The 17,573-nt window shown below is 47.1% G+C and overlaps 1 protein-coding gene across 1 annotated transcript in view; it reads left to right on the top strand.

Annotated features, from left to right (window-relative positions):
- Window positions 1-17,573, top strand: part of TEKT3 (tektin 3) — a 35,807-nt gene that overhangs the window by 15,990 nt on the left and 2,244 nt on the right. The window contains exons 4-7 of the mRNA XM_030296791.1: window positions 3,708-3,778; window positions 8,302-8,445; window positions 9,974-10,196; window positions 12,736-12,890. Of these exons, the coding sequence (XP_030152651.1) occupies window positions 3,708-3,778; window positions 8,302-8,445; window positions 9,974-10,196; window positions 12,736-12,890 (593 nt within the window). The remainder of the gene's footprint in view (window positions 1-3,707; window positions 3,779-8,301; window positions 8,446-9,973; window positions 10,197-12,735; window positions 12,891-17,573) is intronic.

The following is a 17,573-nucleotide window of genomic DNA, read 5'->3' as shown; positions in this document are numbered from 1 at the left end:
CGTCTTCACCCTTTGTAGTCAGTCTGTAGCTCCTGTAAATTATTCCTCTGATTTGATTCCCACCCCTCTCCTTCCCATGCCGTTCTCCCTACTGGTCCTCCTTCCTAGCTGGTTTATGCAGAATCCCCAAATATCTTCCCTTCGCCCGGATCCATACTACCCATGATCACCAGAGGTTCTGTCCGCTAAAAATCTCTTCCCGGACTCCCGAATCTCTAGGACCTTCCACTGTCTGGCTCTTACGCCTTCTCCCTCTCATTTCCTACTCTGACCTGCTGAATTTCTGCCGCAGGCAATCGGTTCACTATCCCTGAACCAGCTTGGCTGGCCTTTCCGTGACTGGTCCTTGGTAAAAGACGAATCCTTGGTAAGAAGGGCAATTGGACTAGCTAACAGCCTGGCCATCAGTAATGGCATCCTCGCAAGTTATCAGGGTTCCTTTTAACAGTGTATTCAATTATTTTTAGTGATCTCTTGCCGTGAAGGGTCGTAAGCAGAAGACTGTCCCTGGCTTTTCTGCTTTTCTTCACTGCCCGATTCTCTGAAAGAAATATGAGTGGAAATAAGAAACTCAGGGAAATTTGGCCACTACCGAGAGGCCACACAATCTACTTTGTAAAAGCCACAGACCCCAACTGCTGCACACGAATGATCAGGAATAGAGTATCCTGAATACATAGTCGACTTACAAGTCCCTTCCCAGTTCGAGAACGATAATGTTGTCTAGACCAGTAGCAGAGGCTGCTTTATATCCAGATAACGAAATCTGCAGCTAGAACAATGGTTCATCAGTTGAGGGGTACCTTGGTCATTGCCATTCGAGTAACGAGGGCACCCATATCTTACTCCAAGTAGTAATATTAGCGTCTCTTCTCTTTTTACCAGCACGACTCTACCTTTTTAGAATAATTAAATAAGCACTGGCAAAGACAAGAAGTAGTCTTAAAAGGCCTGCTTTTCGCGAAGGCGGGTGCCTCGACATATTTTCTTGTGAATTCTGTTGACTCTGACTCACATTCAATCAGTGACAGCCATCAAATTCTTCCAGAATGGCTTCTCTTGGGGAACCGATCAGGGTACCGTCTTTTTGGTCCTCCCAGGCCAGGCTAACTCCTTGACCTAGTTAAAGCCAAATGAACCTCTGGGGCGCCTGGGTGGCGCAGTCGGTTAAACGTCCGACTTCAGCCAGGTCACGATCTCGCGGTCCGGGAGTTCGAGCCCCGCGTCGGGCTCTGGGCTGACGGCTCGGAGCCTGGAGCCTGTTTCCGATTCTGTGTCTCCCTCTCTCTCTGCCCCTCCCCCGTTCGTGCTCTGTCTCTCTCTGTCCCAAAAATAAATAAACGTTGAAAAAAAAAAAAAAAGCCAAATGAACCTTTGAGTACCTATTAATATATAAACTAACAATGGGGACAGTTCCAAAGGTCTTTGGTTTTAGGCATTCTCTATTCCATGAACCCTTCTCCCCCACCCCCGCCCCGGCCACGCTCTCTCTTTCTCCTTATGCCCCCCTCCCCTGCTTGTGTGCTGTCTTCTCTGTCTAAGGGAAAAAAAAATGGCTGCCCAGGTGGCTCAGCCGGCTGAACGTCTGACTTTGGCTCAGGTCACGATCTCACGGTTCGTGAGTTCTAACCCCACGTCGGGCTCTGTGCTGACAGCTTGGAGCCTGGAGCCTGGAGCCTGCTTCAGATTCTGGGTCTCCCTCTCTCTCTGCCCTTTCCCTACTTGCCCTCTCTCTCTCTTTCTGTCAAAAATAAATAAACATTAAAAAAAAGAATAAGAAGACTATATAGTTTTTTTTTTAATTTTTTTTTCAACGTTTATTTATTTTTGGGACAGAGAGAGACAGAGCATGAACGGGGGAGGGGCAGAGAGAGAGGGAGACACAGAATCGGAAACAGGCTCCAGGCTCTGAGCCATCAGCCCAGAGCCTGACAGGGCTCGAACACACGACCGCGAGATCGTGACCTGGCTGAAGTCGGACGCTTAACCGACTGTGCCACCCAGGCGCCCCATGAAGACTATACAGTTGAGTAGTAACTGATATTGGAGTGAAGAAGGCCTTTATAGTCAAATTAATGAAGGCAGAGACCAAAAGGGGATATTTAATAGATTTGACATTATAGAAATCACGACTGTCTATGTATCAAAACCACTACGCAAAAATACAAAGGCAAGGGACAAACTGGTTAAAAATATACATATATTTTAATACTATATGTATTTATGTATACAGTTATGACTTCTGTGATGGGAAAGGATTGCATTTTAAATATATAAATTAATAAGAAAAAAAGCCCCAGAAAAAGTGGAGACACAGGTGGTTCACAAAAGAAGAAAGCCGAACGATGAGCAAACATGAGTCAAACTATTAATTTCATCACGTTTGCTGTTTGGGGGAGGGGTCCTGTCACCCCGGGAACAATGGAGAGGATCTGGTGGTGACCGCGTAACAGGTGAGGTAATGAGGTGTACCCTCACTTGTGGTTATACAGGGGCACGGCTTCTGTGAAGGGCAGTTGGGCTGTGTTTGTCAAAACCTCGACAAAAGGCATACACTTTGGTGGTGTCCATCACTGGACTGAGGGTGTTCATCACGGTATTGTTTAATGTCATGGGGAAACGTTCAAGGTTCAAGTGAAAAGGCAGGCCACAAACAAGTGCGCGTAGTGTGATCACTCTGTGCTTGAAGTAGTGGCAACAATGACCATGGGCGCTTTTGAAATGTCTTCTCTCTCTCTTCTTTTTTTTTTAATGTTTTTTTTAAAATTTATTTCTGAGACAGAGAGAGACAGAGGCTGAGTGGGGGAGGGGCAGAGAGAGAGGGAGAGACAGAATCCGAAGCAGGCTCCAGGCTCTGAGCCATCAGCACAGAGCCCGACGCGGGGCTTGAACTCACAAACCGTGAGATCATGACCTCAGCTGAAGTCGGATGCTTAACAGACTGAGCCACCCAGGCGCCCCTGAAATGTCTTCTTGCTGCTGTCTTGGGTTTCTGGGTTTTCTTATGTGAACACGATCTTCAGAGGGAAGCGAGACATGTTTATTTAAAACATCTGTGATACAACACATGCTATGTAATAGTGCATGTATCCTGGCGGCATCTGAATGCCATGCGCGTGGACAAGGAGAGAGGCTACAAAGGTGTTTATAGGAGTGTGAGAGCTGAACTGCAGGGCACAGGCAGGGCCGAGGGAGGGCTGGCCTCCCGGTGTGGAGGTCAAGTTTCCATTTGGACCAAAGAGCTGGGTCTGTTGGAGGTTACATGCCCCGCCAGAGGGAAGTCCCTTATTGGCTGTTCCTCTGTCTCCCCGGTTTATTGTCTCTGAAGAATAGTTATTATAAAAGAAGCCTGCGTTAAATTCACCAGAATGTCTGTATTTACGTACCGTTTGATTGTTTTGATTAAGGACCAGAGATAAAAATAAAGAAAAATGCGACAGTTTTATCCCCGTCCCGACTAGTTCCTTCATGTAATTTTCCGGTAGCCCCAGAAAAGGGAAACTCTCATTCTCATGTTTAGATTGCAGCATCATGAGGGGATGTCGGTAATTAAGTGGATGTAAAAACTGTTCTCTTGTTTTTATTTGACGCTTTCTTATTTTTTTTCCCCAGGAACCAAGTTGCCCTTTATTGATGTGTTGTCACGTTGTTGGATGTTGTACCTGATGATGAAAAACGTTAATGTGTTTTGTTTTTTAATCGCATAGGAGGTTGACATTATTCTGTGCTGTGAAGAAAGGATGAAGCTTCATTTGGATAAGGCCATCGCTCAACTTGCGTAAGTTGTAACTCTATATACAACGTAACTCACGTCTCCAAACTGTGCTATTGTGTCTCCTGTTTAAATTTCTCTTAGCGTCTTATGTAAGGATTTGTTGTAGATGGATACACATACACACACGTGCATGCGCACCTATACATTTTTATTTTATTTTTATTTTATTTTATTTTTTAAAGTTTTTTATTTTTTTTTACATTTTTAGAAAATTTTTTTAATTTATTTTTTTAAAATTTCCATTCAAGTTAGTTAGCATCTAGTGCAACAGTGATTTCAGGAGTAGATTCCTTAGTGCCCCTTACCCATTGAGCCCATCCCCCCCTCACACCCCCTCCCGTAACTCTCTGTTTGTTCTCCATATTTATGAGTCTCTTCTGTTTTGTCCCCCTCCTTGTTTTTATATTCTTTTTGTTTCCCTTCCCTTATGTTCATCTGTTTTGTCTCTTAAAGTCTTCATATGAGTGAAGTCATGTGAGTTTTGTCTTTCTCTGACTGACTAATTTCACTTAGCGTAATACCCTTCAGTTCCATCCACGTAGTTGCAAATGGCAAGATTTCATTCTTTTTGATTGCCGAGTAATACTCCATTGTGTATATATACCAACCACATTCTTTATCCGTTCACCCATCCATGGACGTGTGGGCTCTTTCCATATTTTGCCTGTTGTTGATAATGCTGCTGTAAACATGGGGGTGCATGTGTCCCTTTGAAACAGTACATCTGTATCCCTTGGATAAATACCTAGCAGTGCAATTGCTGGGTTGTAGGGTAGTTCTAGTTTTAGTTTTTTGAGGAAACTTTATACTGTTTTCCAGAGTGGCTGCACCAGCTTACATTCCCATTTACATTTTTATTTGGAGGTTGAAATGAGGTTTTTTTTAATTTCTATTTATTTTTGAGAGAAAGAGAGAGAGAGAGAGAGAGAATGTGCACACCAGTGGGGGAAGGGCTTCAGACTTGGAGTTGTCAGTGCAGAGCCCTAGTCAGGGCTTGAACTCAAACTGTGAGATCATGACCTGGGCCGGAACTGACTGAGCCACCCACGTGCCCTGGAGCGCTTGCTTTAAGTTCATAGTTAAAGAAATCATTTTAAGATGCCAAAGAAAGGATTTCTACCCTAATTTGGAGACATGGCTAAGATTTCTTTCAACTCAGGCTTTCATTCTTTGATGAGGGAGTGACTGGTATATATTCAGCCCAACAGTTGGAGAAGTAATGAATTGTGGCTCACTTTAACGGTGATTTCCATAACTCCTTAAAGACTCAGACTTCCCTGATCTCCCACGGTCCCTGGCACATGCTCCCCAGTGCTCTGGTTGTGCTATTACAGCACTGACTGCTTCCCATTGCATTACAATTGTTCGCCCATCCTACTCTACCAGAATACAAATTCCTCTTTTCTTGGCAATAGCAGATAGGAGGTATTTACTACTTATGGTGGGGATTGGGGCAAGGGAGAATAATAATCAAAGGAAGGTCTTAAGCAATGATAAACAGCTGTCAGCATAGAAAACACATTGGTTGAGCCTCTTCCCTAACATGACTAGAAAAATTAATGTTCATCTGGTTATGGGTCATGGAAAGCAGCATCGAATATGTCATCCAAAGGAGAGGCTGCTTCTGCTTATATTAATGTTATCAAGGATAATGTGGGATAGCCTACAGGGTATACCTAAGTGTCATGGAGGTATCCATACTGTCTGTATTGTTTGCTCACTGTGCCCATCAGGATTGATGCTCTGAAGTTTGGCGAGATTTAGGTGGCTGAGATCTCTCTCTCTCTCTCTCTCTCTCTCTCTGATTGGAAAGGCTCTTTAGTACAGAAATACTGAGGAGAGGTAGAAGATTAGTTAAGGATGACTGTACATGGTTTGGTTGACCATATACAGTTTTCCTGAGCTGTAACCACAAGGCAGTGCAGTTCTGATATTACTTCTTGGCTTCTGTTCTCTGGGAATCACAGAACCACAGTTTAGCATGGTTTACAGAATCGTGTCTGTTCTCTCTTCTCCAGGTCCAGTTCCCAATCCTGTTTTCTTTATAACCTAAAACCTTGCAGCTCATCTTCCATGTTCTTCAAGCTTCTTGCCCAGATTGTTCTACTGTGGAACAGCCACATCTTCCTATCAGTCTCATTTATAAATTTTCTCATTCCCAGCCATTCCTGGCCCCGTTCAGGCCTTTGCAAAAAGTTGTGTCTCCACACGTGCACTTGTTTGGAACCTTTGTTAGCGATGCTTTAAAGACCGTGGCTTTCATTTCATACGCAGTGGGCAGAATGTCTACCTCATTTCCTGGGTTGGTTTCTCCAGGATTTGTGGGGTTGCCTACATGGTCTTTGGGCTTGGTCCAGGAAAGGTGATGGGAGGAGAGTTTCGTAACTTTATTTGCTTTGGAACACACAACGAAAGCCTCAATTTGGATCTCAGTTGAAAATGGAATGTCATTAGGCAGCAATATGGCAGCGAGGATTTTTCCCATCTTGGGTTATAAGATAGGTTGATGGGATGCTGCCTCTAACACCTTCCTAAGGGAGTTTCTGAGGTCAGGTCAGAGGAAGTCCAGGGCATGTCAGCCCAAGAGAGGAAGGCTATGGGACATCTTGGTCCCAGACCACAAGTCAGAAAGGCCTTAATCTTAGACTTTCAACAGAAGAACCTGAAGCAGGAGACTGAACGCAGAAATAGCAAGGGGAGGCAACTCTCCCATCTTTCAACTTTTGCATGTGTTTTAGAGTTCCCAAAATTGTTTTAGGATTCACAAAATGCAGACTACTGGCATGTTGCTACCCTCATTTCCATTTTATGGAAAAAGAATCTGTTCTGATAGGTCAGTTGACTTACCTAAAGGTACAGGCAGCTGGGATTAGTCTAGTCAGTTCAACACAGGCTCTACCAAATGGCTTCCATATGCCAAGACCGTTCTGTGTGCCAGGAATACCGAAATGATGAAGACCATCCAGTTGTCCTGCGTTTTCAAATACTATCTAGATGCTAATGATCCCCCAATTTTTATTTCCATCCCAGACCTCTCTCCCAAGTTCCAACAAGCTCCTTGGTTGGATGTCTAATGGACGCTTGAGCTCAATGTATTGGCTGAACATCCGTTTTCTCCCCAGCCTACTCGCCCACAGCCTCACCCATCTCTGTTGATGGAATTCTGCTATTCCAATTGCTCAACGTCACCTCTTTATTCTCCATTGATGTTTAAGCTTCTAGGAGAGATTGGCTCTCTCTTTAAAACACTCAGAATCTGAATGCCTGTCACTTCCTTCACCACTACCCTGTTGGTCAAAGCCACTACTATCCTTCTCCTGCGTAACTTAACTGTACCCATCTGCTAATGGGTCTACCTGTCCTCTGCTGTCTGTTCTCAACCCAGCACCAAATGATCCTTTAAAATTGTAAGTCAGCGGTCTCTCCCTTCACTCGGAACAAAACTTGACTCTTTCCAACATCCAGCAAGGTCCTGCCTGACCTATTTCTTCCTCCTGCAAGTCTTTGCTCAAACACTGCCTCCTTAAGGAGTCTTACTCTGACCGTCTTGTTTAAATAATCACTCACACTCTTGTTTCCCTTTCCCTGCTTTGTTTTCTGCCTTGTTCTGCTAACGAACCACACGATTTCCTTATTCCTGAGGGGTATTGCCTGTCTCCTCCTGCTAGAATGTCAGCTTCTTTAGAGAAGAGATGTTTGCCTTGTCCTTGGATACATTCGGGCTTGGAGAACAGTGCCTGACATGTAGTGGACACTCAGGCATTTGTTGAATCGACTACTGCCTGAGTAAAGATGTGGCTCACCTGTCACCCATGCCCACCCCATGGGCCTATCTCTCTGGTGGTGAGCTGCTGGGTCTCTTCTCTGGCAGAGCAGGAAGCACCATGCATCTGAGAGCCTCTTTCTTCCCAGAAGGGTGGCTGCTGGAGCATATGAGCCTGGGGGCCACCAATTCCTGATCTGCTTTCAAGCACTCTCTCCCCTGCCCCAGAGCTTAATTTTGACTCTTGGTTTCTGTCTCCTGGCAAACTTCTTCAGCCTCCCGTGAGCACAAACTGAAGTCACTTTTAGATGGAGGGAAGCTGGCTTTAAATGTCTCAAAACTTCTCACAAAGTGGGACTCAAAGAATGGAGGGATTAGGATATAGAAGAGGGAAAAGAAGAAGGAAAGAGAGGCACAGGTGTGGACAGATTACTTTAAACCAGTATCCTTCCTGGAATAGGGCTTGTGTTAGGAAGATGGGCCCCAGCCTCAGGGCTTCAAACCTTCTGTTTGTCTACACCTCTTCTCTCCCAAGCCCCACCACACACCATGGGAGGGGCAGTGTGGGCAGGGTTCTAATTACTCGCATGTATGGACACCTTCAGGGAGGGCGCCTGTTAATTGGGAAGCTGGACATTGTGTGCAAGAGGAGAGACCCAGACCGCAGTGGTGGGTGGGTCCCTGCACAGAAGGGCATTTACCCTTCCTCATATCAAATTGTTGCCTAAACCTGAAGTTCCGTTTCCCCCACTCGGTGTTACAGAGCTAACAGAGCTTCCCAGCACGAGCTGGAGAAGGACCTGAGTGACAAACAGGCAGCTTACCGAATCGACAATAAATGCCACCATCTGCGCAACACGTCGGATGGTGTCAGCTACTTTCGCGGAGTGGAGAGGGTCGATGCGACGTAAGTTGGGCACGAAGCACTTCTAGGATTTTGACGTCATTTAATTCGTTCTCTCTTCCTTCAAAATGGTGCAGGTTAGAAGTGGAAAACATGGGAAGAGAAGAGATCCTCCCTGCTTTGGACGGATCTTCAGTAAGCGTGCATATTCCTCCGTCAGGCCTTGACTCTAGCATCCTGTATTATTTTGTAAAAGAATATTTGTTGTTTACACTTATTGTGGTGAGCACTGAGTAATGTATAGAATCATCAAATCACTGTGTTGTACACCTGAAACTATTAGGACGTTGTAATCCACTGTACTTCAAGAATACATATTTTTAAAAGCTCAAAAAAAGAATATTTGTTTATAGTTCTACCTGTGAAAATAACAGCTACTTGAAGCAGAAACTGTGGGATAAAAAAAACCAGCTTCCTGTTTTATTATCACTGCTTGTTGCTTAAAAAAAATTTTTTTTTTAACGTTTATTTATTTTGAGAGACAGAGACAGAGTGCAAGTGGGGGAAGGGCAGAGAGAGCGGGAGACACAGAATCTGAAGCAGGCTCCAGGCTCCGAGCTGTCAGCCCAGAGCCCAACTTGGGGCTTGAACCCACAAACTGTGAGGTCACGACCGGAGCCGAAGTCGGACGCTTACCCAACTGAGCCGCCCAGGCGCCCCATCACTGCTTGTTGCTTTAAATGTTGAACATTAAACTTGTTCCATCAGTGGTTTCCATGCCAGGCCCCTGGATGCAGTCTTGGGTTCATGGTCTTTTTCCAATCCTTCCCTTTAAAAAAAAAAAAAAACCCAACTTGATTGAGGTGAAATTCACCTACACTGGAATACATTTGGTGTACATTTGGGTGGGTTTTGACAAATTTCTGTGCCTGTATCACCATGACCACAGTTGAAATGAAGCATATTTTCCTTGCCTTGGGGCACCTGGCTGGCTCAGTTGGGTAAGCATCTGACTCTTGATTTCGATTCAGGTCATGATCTCACAGTTCGTGAGCTTGAGCCCGCGTCGGGGAACCTTGCTGGGGATTCTCTGTCTGTCCCTCTCTCTCTGCCCCTCCCCCCATGAATAAATAAACATTAAAACACGTTTAAAACATGCTCACCAGAACATTATCATTCTCTTCACTCTTTGCTATTCCAGTAAAGGGTTATTACTATATTACTGTTTTCGTTAGTACTGCCTTGATTACTCCTGAGGTTGGATGTTTCTTCATATGTTTATTGGGCCAGTGAGACACATTTCTTATGACTCAACACGCTGATACCCTTCATCAATCCCCCCAGGCCTCCCGACTGGACTTAGTGTATGCTTTGGATTTACAGAAACATTAGCCGGAAAATAAGGAACAATTCCGAAAAGTTTTCGACAAGCTTTGCTCTGATGTTTATATTTTAGGCAATAAAACCAGGATTCATTGCTCTGGGGTTCTGTCTTTCACAAAATGAATGATTTCCTGCAGGCCATCTAGGCTGATTCGTCCTTGTCACCCACGTATGATTCTACTTTTTTTTTTTTTTTTTTCCCCTCCAGGGTCTCAGTGCCCGAGTCCTGGGCCAAATTTACGGATGACAATGTTCTCCATTCCCAAAGTACGCGAGCGGCCTCTTCCAAGCTAAGGGACGACATTCACAACCTGTTGGTTGTGACTGCCAACGAGATGTGGAATCAGTTCAACAAAGTGAACTTGTCTTTCACCAGTCGTATTGCTGAGACCGCAGACGCTAAAAATAAGATTCAGATTCACTTAGCGAAGGTAAATCAAGCGCCCGTGGTACCCCTTGGCTGACCCGGATAGATGGGGCAGGGGGCTCTGAGATCACAAATCTCTCACCGCCGCCGCCGAGATGCCGTAAGACACACGACCTCCTGGCCATCCAGACCGAGGAAAATTAAAGCCAGTACAAAGCACGCCATTTATGTTAGCCAGGTAGCCAGGTGTCAAAATGAAATCGGAATCCACTTGTGTTTGGAATACAAAGAATGCACTGTGCGTGGAAAGGTTCCTAGTAGTTAATAGAAACAAAAATATTATGGTTAAAGTTTAATGGATCGCTGGATGTAACTAGGAAGCGAATGTATTATTAGAACATATGGCAGGGATGTTTTCTGTTCAATTATTTCAGGCCCTTTTTCTGAAACCCAAACCAGGAAACGATTAGGTGGTTCAAAGTGTTTCTGATATTGAACTTCTTAAAGTGCTCTAAGCATAAACGTTTTACGATGACAATAAAATGAAGGACTTCAGCAGAAGTCGAGTGTTTCAAGATAAACAAGGAGCTCTTTCTTCCGCGTCTCTCTTGGAGCCGTTATGATTTCTGTGGATTATGCTGCGTATGGGTTTTCATTTCTTATTTTAAGAACTTGACGCATTCAGCCATGTTGCTGGAAGGTGATATTATCCCCCTGGGGACACCAGGCTCTCCTGGATGGCAGCGGTTGAAGTCCCCTTCTCCTGGTGTCTCCTTTGGGCAGGAGATCTGTTGATCCGGGCAGCGCGCTACAGAAGAGAGAAGTAGGATAGTCCGTCGTGCCCCCAGGAAGCTTGTATTTGTGAAGCTTCCCAGCGACACGTGGGAAGCTCATGAACAATCAGTAACGATAGAAAGTTATAAACCGCGGTCGCCAGATACTAAATACACAAAGTGTCGCCGGGGTCTGGGGAAGGAAGCGAACATTCAGGCGGAGTGACGTCTCCAGCAAAGCCTCAGGAGGTGGCCGGTCAGAGGCGGGGGTCAGGTCTGTAAACGGATGGCGTGTGTCCTGGGAAGAGAAACTTGCCAAGGCGGGCTGGAGCCACACGGTAGGAGACATCAGTGGGAAGGTGTCCACGGGGCAGTCCGAAGCTATTCCAAAGGCCTCTAGAAGGCTCGCGCGATCGGAGTCCCTTTGTTCAACAAACCTGTATTTACTTCTGCATCAGTTGGCTAAGGCTGTCGTAACAAAGCACGACAGACCGGGTGGCTTACACACCAGAAATCGATTTTCTCACAATTCTGGAAGCTGCAAGTCCCAAGATCGAAGAGTCAGCAGGGTAGGGTTGGTCTCTTCTGAGGTCTCTCTCCTTGGCTTACAGATGGCCATCTTCTCCCCGTGTGTCCCATGCTCTCCCCTCCATGCCTGCTCGTGTCCTAATCTCCTCTGCTTATGAGGACACCAGTCGTACTGGACTAGGACCTACCCTAATGACCTCATTAAAAAAAAATTTTTTTTAATTATTTTTGAGAGAAAGAGAAAAGGCACATGAGTGGGGAAGGGGCGGGGGGGGGGGGAGAGAGGATCCGACGTGAGGCTCGAACCCACAAACTGTGAGATGGTGACCTGAGCCGAAGTCAGATGCGTAACCGACTGAGCCCCAAGGCACCCCCCGTCCCCCCCAGTGACCTCTTTTTAACATAATTGCCTCTCTGAGAGGCGCTTTCTTCAAATACAATCACATTCTGAGACACTGGGGTTAGGACTTGGACACAGGAACTTTTGGGGGGCTGGGGAAGAGAATAGCATTCAGGCCCTACCAGCTGCATTCGAAGTACTATGCTGGGCACTTTGGGGGGTAAACACACATGGGCAACACATTGGTCCTGCCATCTTGTATCTTAGAGAGACCCAGAGGTTGGGTGACCCTGGGATGTGTCTCCAGGCCACAGGAAGGTGGCCGAGGAAGGGGAGAGTGGTGGGCGGATGGGGAGAATTGGGAGTGCAGAGGTCAAGGTCGTGGCAGAAGGCGGAATTGTCAGGGTCTAGGAGAAGAGACCAGGGAGGGATCCAGGGTGATGCAGTTTGGGGGCGGGGGGAACCCTCTTTATGAAAAGAGAATAGAAAGTCAGGACCCCCAAACTGCCAGTGCTCCTCTCACGCAAGTGAGACACCCAGAAACTTGAACTTGATTAGCTTCAAGGCAAATCGTCCACCAGCAGGAAAACGCCTCTATGAGGCTAGTAAGAAGACAAAGAGGCAGGACATCCTGATTGAGGAGGGAAGTAAGGGCCACTCACACCTCCCGCCATAGGCACACACGCGCGCTGCTAAATATTTAACAGGCGATCTAGCGGTTGTGGGTGGGAAGGAAGCTCCAATTTGCAGTCTTTGCTCATCTCTATCGTGTAAATACTCTCCCCACCTGGCAGGTGGCACCTGGACCTGGGAAGAGATGCCCACAGTCAGCTCTCCGGAGATTCCCAAGGGACGGGGCTGGGAGGGATCAAGGAGCTCAGAGAAACCCCCTCCCCACGGGAGGGCAAGGGGCCCTCTCCTCAAATGCAAGAAGCCTCAGGCATTTGCTTCTCTCCCTACAGACCCTGCAGGAGATCTTCCAGACTGAGATGACCATAGAATCCATCAAGAAGGCCATCAAGGACAAGTCCGCCTTCCTGAAGGTGGCTCAGACCAGACTGGACGAGCGCACCAGGAGACCCAACATAGAGCTCTGCCGGGACATGGCTCAGCTACGGTGAGGCGGGAGAGCGCCCCTGGCAGGAGGGCCAGGCTGGGGGGGACGCGCCTGGGGGGCAACCCACCAGCCCGATGGTGGCTCTGTGGTCTTCATGAAGGCGCTTCCTGCTTTCACACCGGTCAGATCGCGGAGCACAGTGATGCTGATTCTGTAGGAGCCTCCTTCAAGAGCATTCGTAATTATTCATGATGGGCACGACGTTGCAATTGAGGAGGATGAATGATAATTCTGGGGGTGGGTGGTGGTGACGGAGGCCCCACGGTTTGAAAGTATTTAATGCCACTGAACTGTATGCTTACAAACAGTTGAGATGGGGGCGCCTGGGTGGCTCAGTGGGTTCAGCATCTGACTTCGGCTCAGGTCATGATCTCCCAGTCCGTGCGTTCGAGCCTTGCATCGGGCTCTGTGCTGATGTCTCAGAGCCCGGAGCCCGCTTCGGATTCTGTGTCTCCCTCTGTCTCTGCCTCTCCCCTGCTCATGCTATGTCTCTCTCTCTCTCTCTCTCTCTCTGTCAAAAATAAACTTAAAAAAAATTTTATAGTAAATAAATGGTAAATTTTTTTAAAAAAAGGAAATGATACCAATACTATATGCAAAAAAAAAAAAATGATAATAAACATTGAGGCTCATTCATTGGGGCCAGTGGGGCGTCCGGGTTCCTCTGCACTCTCCTGGGGTCTGGGGTTTGCAGAACACCTCTCTTATAAGTACCTCTCTTGTAAGTGTTGTTTCCTGTGTGTATTTCAGGGCCTGGGACTCATCAGAAAAGGGGCGTGTGGTACCAGTTCCAATGACCCCTGTCTCTTTGCTCTCACTCACTTGTTCTCATTGGCCTCTCTTGGCATTTAATATCTCCTCTCCTCATCAAGACCATCATCGCGGTCCCCTAGGACCCTTTTTGTTAAGCTCATTTCAGTGTATTCTGTTCTCAGTAGAAATCAAAAGCAGCTGGCCCTCGTCACGTCCTGCACATACACAGGAACAGGAAGATTTGGAGGCCGCTGAATGCTAGATGCATCTTATTAGGGTGATGATTTTAACTTCAAACATCCCTTTTTGGGATGGGTTCCTGGGGAATTGGCCAAAGCTTCCCCCCACCCCACCCCACCCCCTCCGCTCCGCCCCACATTCTGGCTTCACGTCCAATTTTTTCTTTCTGGATCTCATCATTGCCCTTCTCAGGTCAGGAAAGGCCCCGTTCGGAAGCAAATCGAACTTATAGCAAGTGGAGGCGCGAAGGGGCTGCGCTTGAACTTCCAGATTCCTTTCTGGTGCCGGTGGGGGGGGGGGGGGGGGGCGGCCGCCCGCTGGTCTTGTCTCCCGCCTGGTTCCCGGATGGGGTTCCCTCATCATCACAAAGGATTTATCCTAGGGCTAAAACAGCTTTGAGCCCCGGCCGGAGACACAAGTGTGGATTCCTCGGAGGCCAAGGGAGATGGCGGTGAGGCCAACAATCCAACGATGGCGAAGACAAGAAAGAGGGCGATGGCCGGAATACAGTGGCTGCTTGTCTCTCGTTCAGTGCCGGGGCCCGTCCTCAGCCCTCCAGAACCTCACTGACTCCCCGCATTTTACAAACAAGGAAACTGAGGCACAAGCGGGTTGAGCGACTTGGCGCGTAGAGACGCAGAGTGAGTCCTTGCCCACCTCACCGCAGAGCCCCATTCAACCAAACCAACCATCTCTCTCCCCGTCTCTCACCGGGGTGGTGATTGTACCATCCCCCTACGGCGGGCCCATCTCATCCGACCTCCTCAACGCCCGTGTGGAGTGAGTGGGCAAGGCAGGAACTGCACCCCTGTCTCCCTCGCAGAGGATGAGACAGAGGGTCACAGAGGAGATCGTTCCTGCAGAGCACCGTCCCCGCGCAGTATGGACGTTGTGTGTGTCGGATGCTAAGAAGCGTGCTTCAGCAGATAGGTCAACGGAGCGGCTGCCTTTCTCCTGGCGGGGCGGCCGTCCGGGCCATCACAGAGCAGCGCACCCAGGCTGGCACCACGCTTCCCCAAGTGGGTTCCAGGGAGCCCCTCCCCACACGCAGCCCGGGCATTATTCGGGGTGAGCTGACCTCCGCCACCCTGGAGGCCAGGCAGGTCCCCCGACGGCCAGTCTGCAGCGCCCGTTTGCTTCCCAGGACGCCGGGAGTGAGAGCAAGGCCCATCCCGCCCCTTCAGGATTTGCTTGCAGGTTGTGGCTCTCCGCAAATATTATCAGGGGACGCTGAGCGAAGTTTCCTTCTCTGAGAGTTTCTGCAGCGGCACCAGAAGGGGAGACGGGGATCCATAAATTGTTCACACTGCCATCCGACCGACACACAAGGGGCTGCTTTTTAAAAGGTTTCTGAGCAGCCGTCTAAGTCGTCTAAGCAGACAAGGAGGCATTCAGGGCTGCGTGATTGTTACTTTCTTCCCCCTTCAGGGCTACGCAGAATTTACTCTCCCTTTGCTTCCTGTAGAACCCACAGTATGTCTGTTGCCCCTGCCCCCTTTCCTGACCTCAGGACAAAACCGACTTTTGTTTCCGTCAAGATTTCTCGTTAAAGTGTCGTTGTCAAAAGATACGGTCCTAGAGGAACAGCCGTGGAATTTGGGATGACGATTGAGGGAGGGGATCATTTTCCTTATTCACCCTCATCCTTCGGAGAGGAACCCTTTGGCCGTGTAGACGAAGAAACGAGAAAGACCGTGGATTCCGGGGAGTGAGTGAAAAATTGCAGTTTTCGTGTCCAGACTTTTGTTTTCATTTCAAGTTTTCCGAAGGGGTTCTTTCAAAAGCAATGCTAAAACATTTTTGGCATCTTTGGTGGGAGGCCAGACCAGGCTCTGCTCCACTTAAATAATCTTGGTACATTAAAAAAAAAAAAAAATGACGGTAGCTTTATTTGTATTTGAACGCAAAATGTTTTTTCAGTTCTGTAATTCCCCTCCCAAAATGAGTGGTTTCAGCAGAACAGCTCTCTGTGATCTGCGGAGAACAAGGAAGCCAGCGGTGAGATGTGGCCTTGAAAGATGAGTGAGAAGGGGCATCTGGGGGGCTCAGTCGGTTGAGCGTCCGACTTCGGCTCAGGTCGTGATCTCACGGTTCGTGGGTTCGAGCCCCGCGTCGGGCTCTGTGCTGACAGCGTGGAGCCTGCTTGGGATTCTCCCTCTCTCCCTCTCTCTCTGCCCCTCCCTCTCTCACTCATGCTTTCTATCTCAAATAAACAAACTGCAAAATTTTTTTTTAAATGGTTAAGGTGGTAAATTCTATGTTGCGTGTCGTCTGTTGCAGTTAAAAAGCTAGTATCCTGAAAAAATTGCACATTTATCTGGAATTCGAATTTAACTGGGCATCCTGTATATTACCTGGCAACCCTACATTGTGGGGATTACAAATAGGAATGAGACGGTCTTACCCAACGGGGTCCTGTATCCTGAAGCCAGCTTCCCGGGTCTCTGCTTCTGTGCTTTGCTTGCAGGGAGCGGAGAGGGTAGGGGCAGGAAATAGGACCCAGTTCCTTATTATGGCCAGTGAGGCTCCTTATTTCCTTCTTGGTTTCCTGGATAACCGCGTGAAGCTTATAAATTCATGTGGGCCGCCTGCCTGTGGAGAGGGCAGTTCATCAGTCCCCCAGCTCAATTTCCTTGTCTGCAAAACAAGGAAGCTGGGCTTGATGACCTCTCACATTTATCTTCCAGCTGCAGGGTTCTGTGAAGCTATACGGTTGCCTCGGTATAATGATTTTCTCATGGCCTGGGTGTTTTTCTATGATGGAGAAATCCCTTTCTATCTCTAGGGACACCGTATCTTTATTCTGTTCATTGTCACTGTTCTCTTTATATTATTACTGTCTATTTTATTTTATGTTTTTAGGGGCGCCCGGGTGGCTCAGTCGGTTAAGCGTCGGACTTCGGCTCAGGTCACGATCTCGCGGTTTGTGAGTTCGAGCCCCACGTCGGGTTCTGTGCTGACAGCTCGGAGCCTGGAGCCCGCTTTGGATTCTGTGTATCTCTCTCTCTGCCCCTCCCCTGCTCACGCTCTCTCAATAATAAATAAACGTTAAGAAAAATTTTTTAAAAGTAGGCTCCATGCTTAATGTGGGGCTCAAACTCATGACCCTGAGATCACGAGTCACATGCTCTACCAACTGAGCCAGTCAGGTGCCCCTATATTACTGTAGATTTTGATTAATTCCGTGCCCCTCCAGTCTGCTGACAAATGAGTTCCCAAATAAAGAAGACGTTAATTTTTTTTTTTTTTTTAAGAAGACCTTAATATTGAATCACTAGTTACAATTTGGTAAATTTGAAGTTGTGTTTTCAACAGACTAGAGTCAGACAGGGGAGCAGCACGGTAATTAAAAGCAGCTGATGGCTAGTTCCATGCAAAACTGTAAGGAGAGTTACCTAAATTCCTTATGCCTCGGTTTTGTCATCTGTAAAATGGGGATAATCGTAGTATCTACTTTGTGGTATTGTTATGAGGATTAAATTGTCTGATCATGGAAAGTACTTAGGACTGTATATACATATGCATATATATTTGTATATATACTACACGTATAGTATGTATATAATACACATATACATGTTATATACTGTATTTATATATAATAAAGTAGTTAATAAGTGTGTTGCTATCATTATTATTATCTGTTTTTTTAATTAAAAAAATCGTTTTAACATTTATTTATTTTTGAGA

The sequence above is a fragment of the Lynx canadensis genome, chromosome E1 (genome assembly GCF_007474595.2).
Source record: "Lynx canadensis isolate LIC74 chromosome E1, mLynCan4.pri.v2, whole genome shotgun sequence".
Classification (NCBI taxonomy): domain Eukaryota; kingdom Metazoa; phylum Chordata; class Mammalia; order Carnivora; family Felidae; genus Lynx; species Lynx canadensis.
The sequence above is the reverse complement of the archived record's forward strand: the minus strand, read 5'-3'. Positions and strand labels throughout refer to the sequence as shown.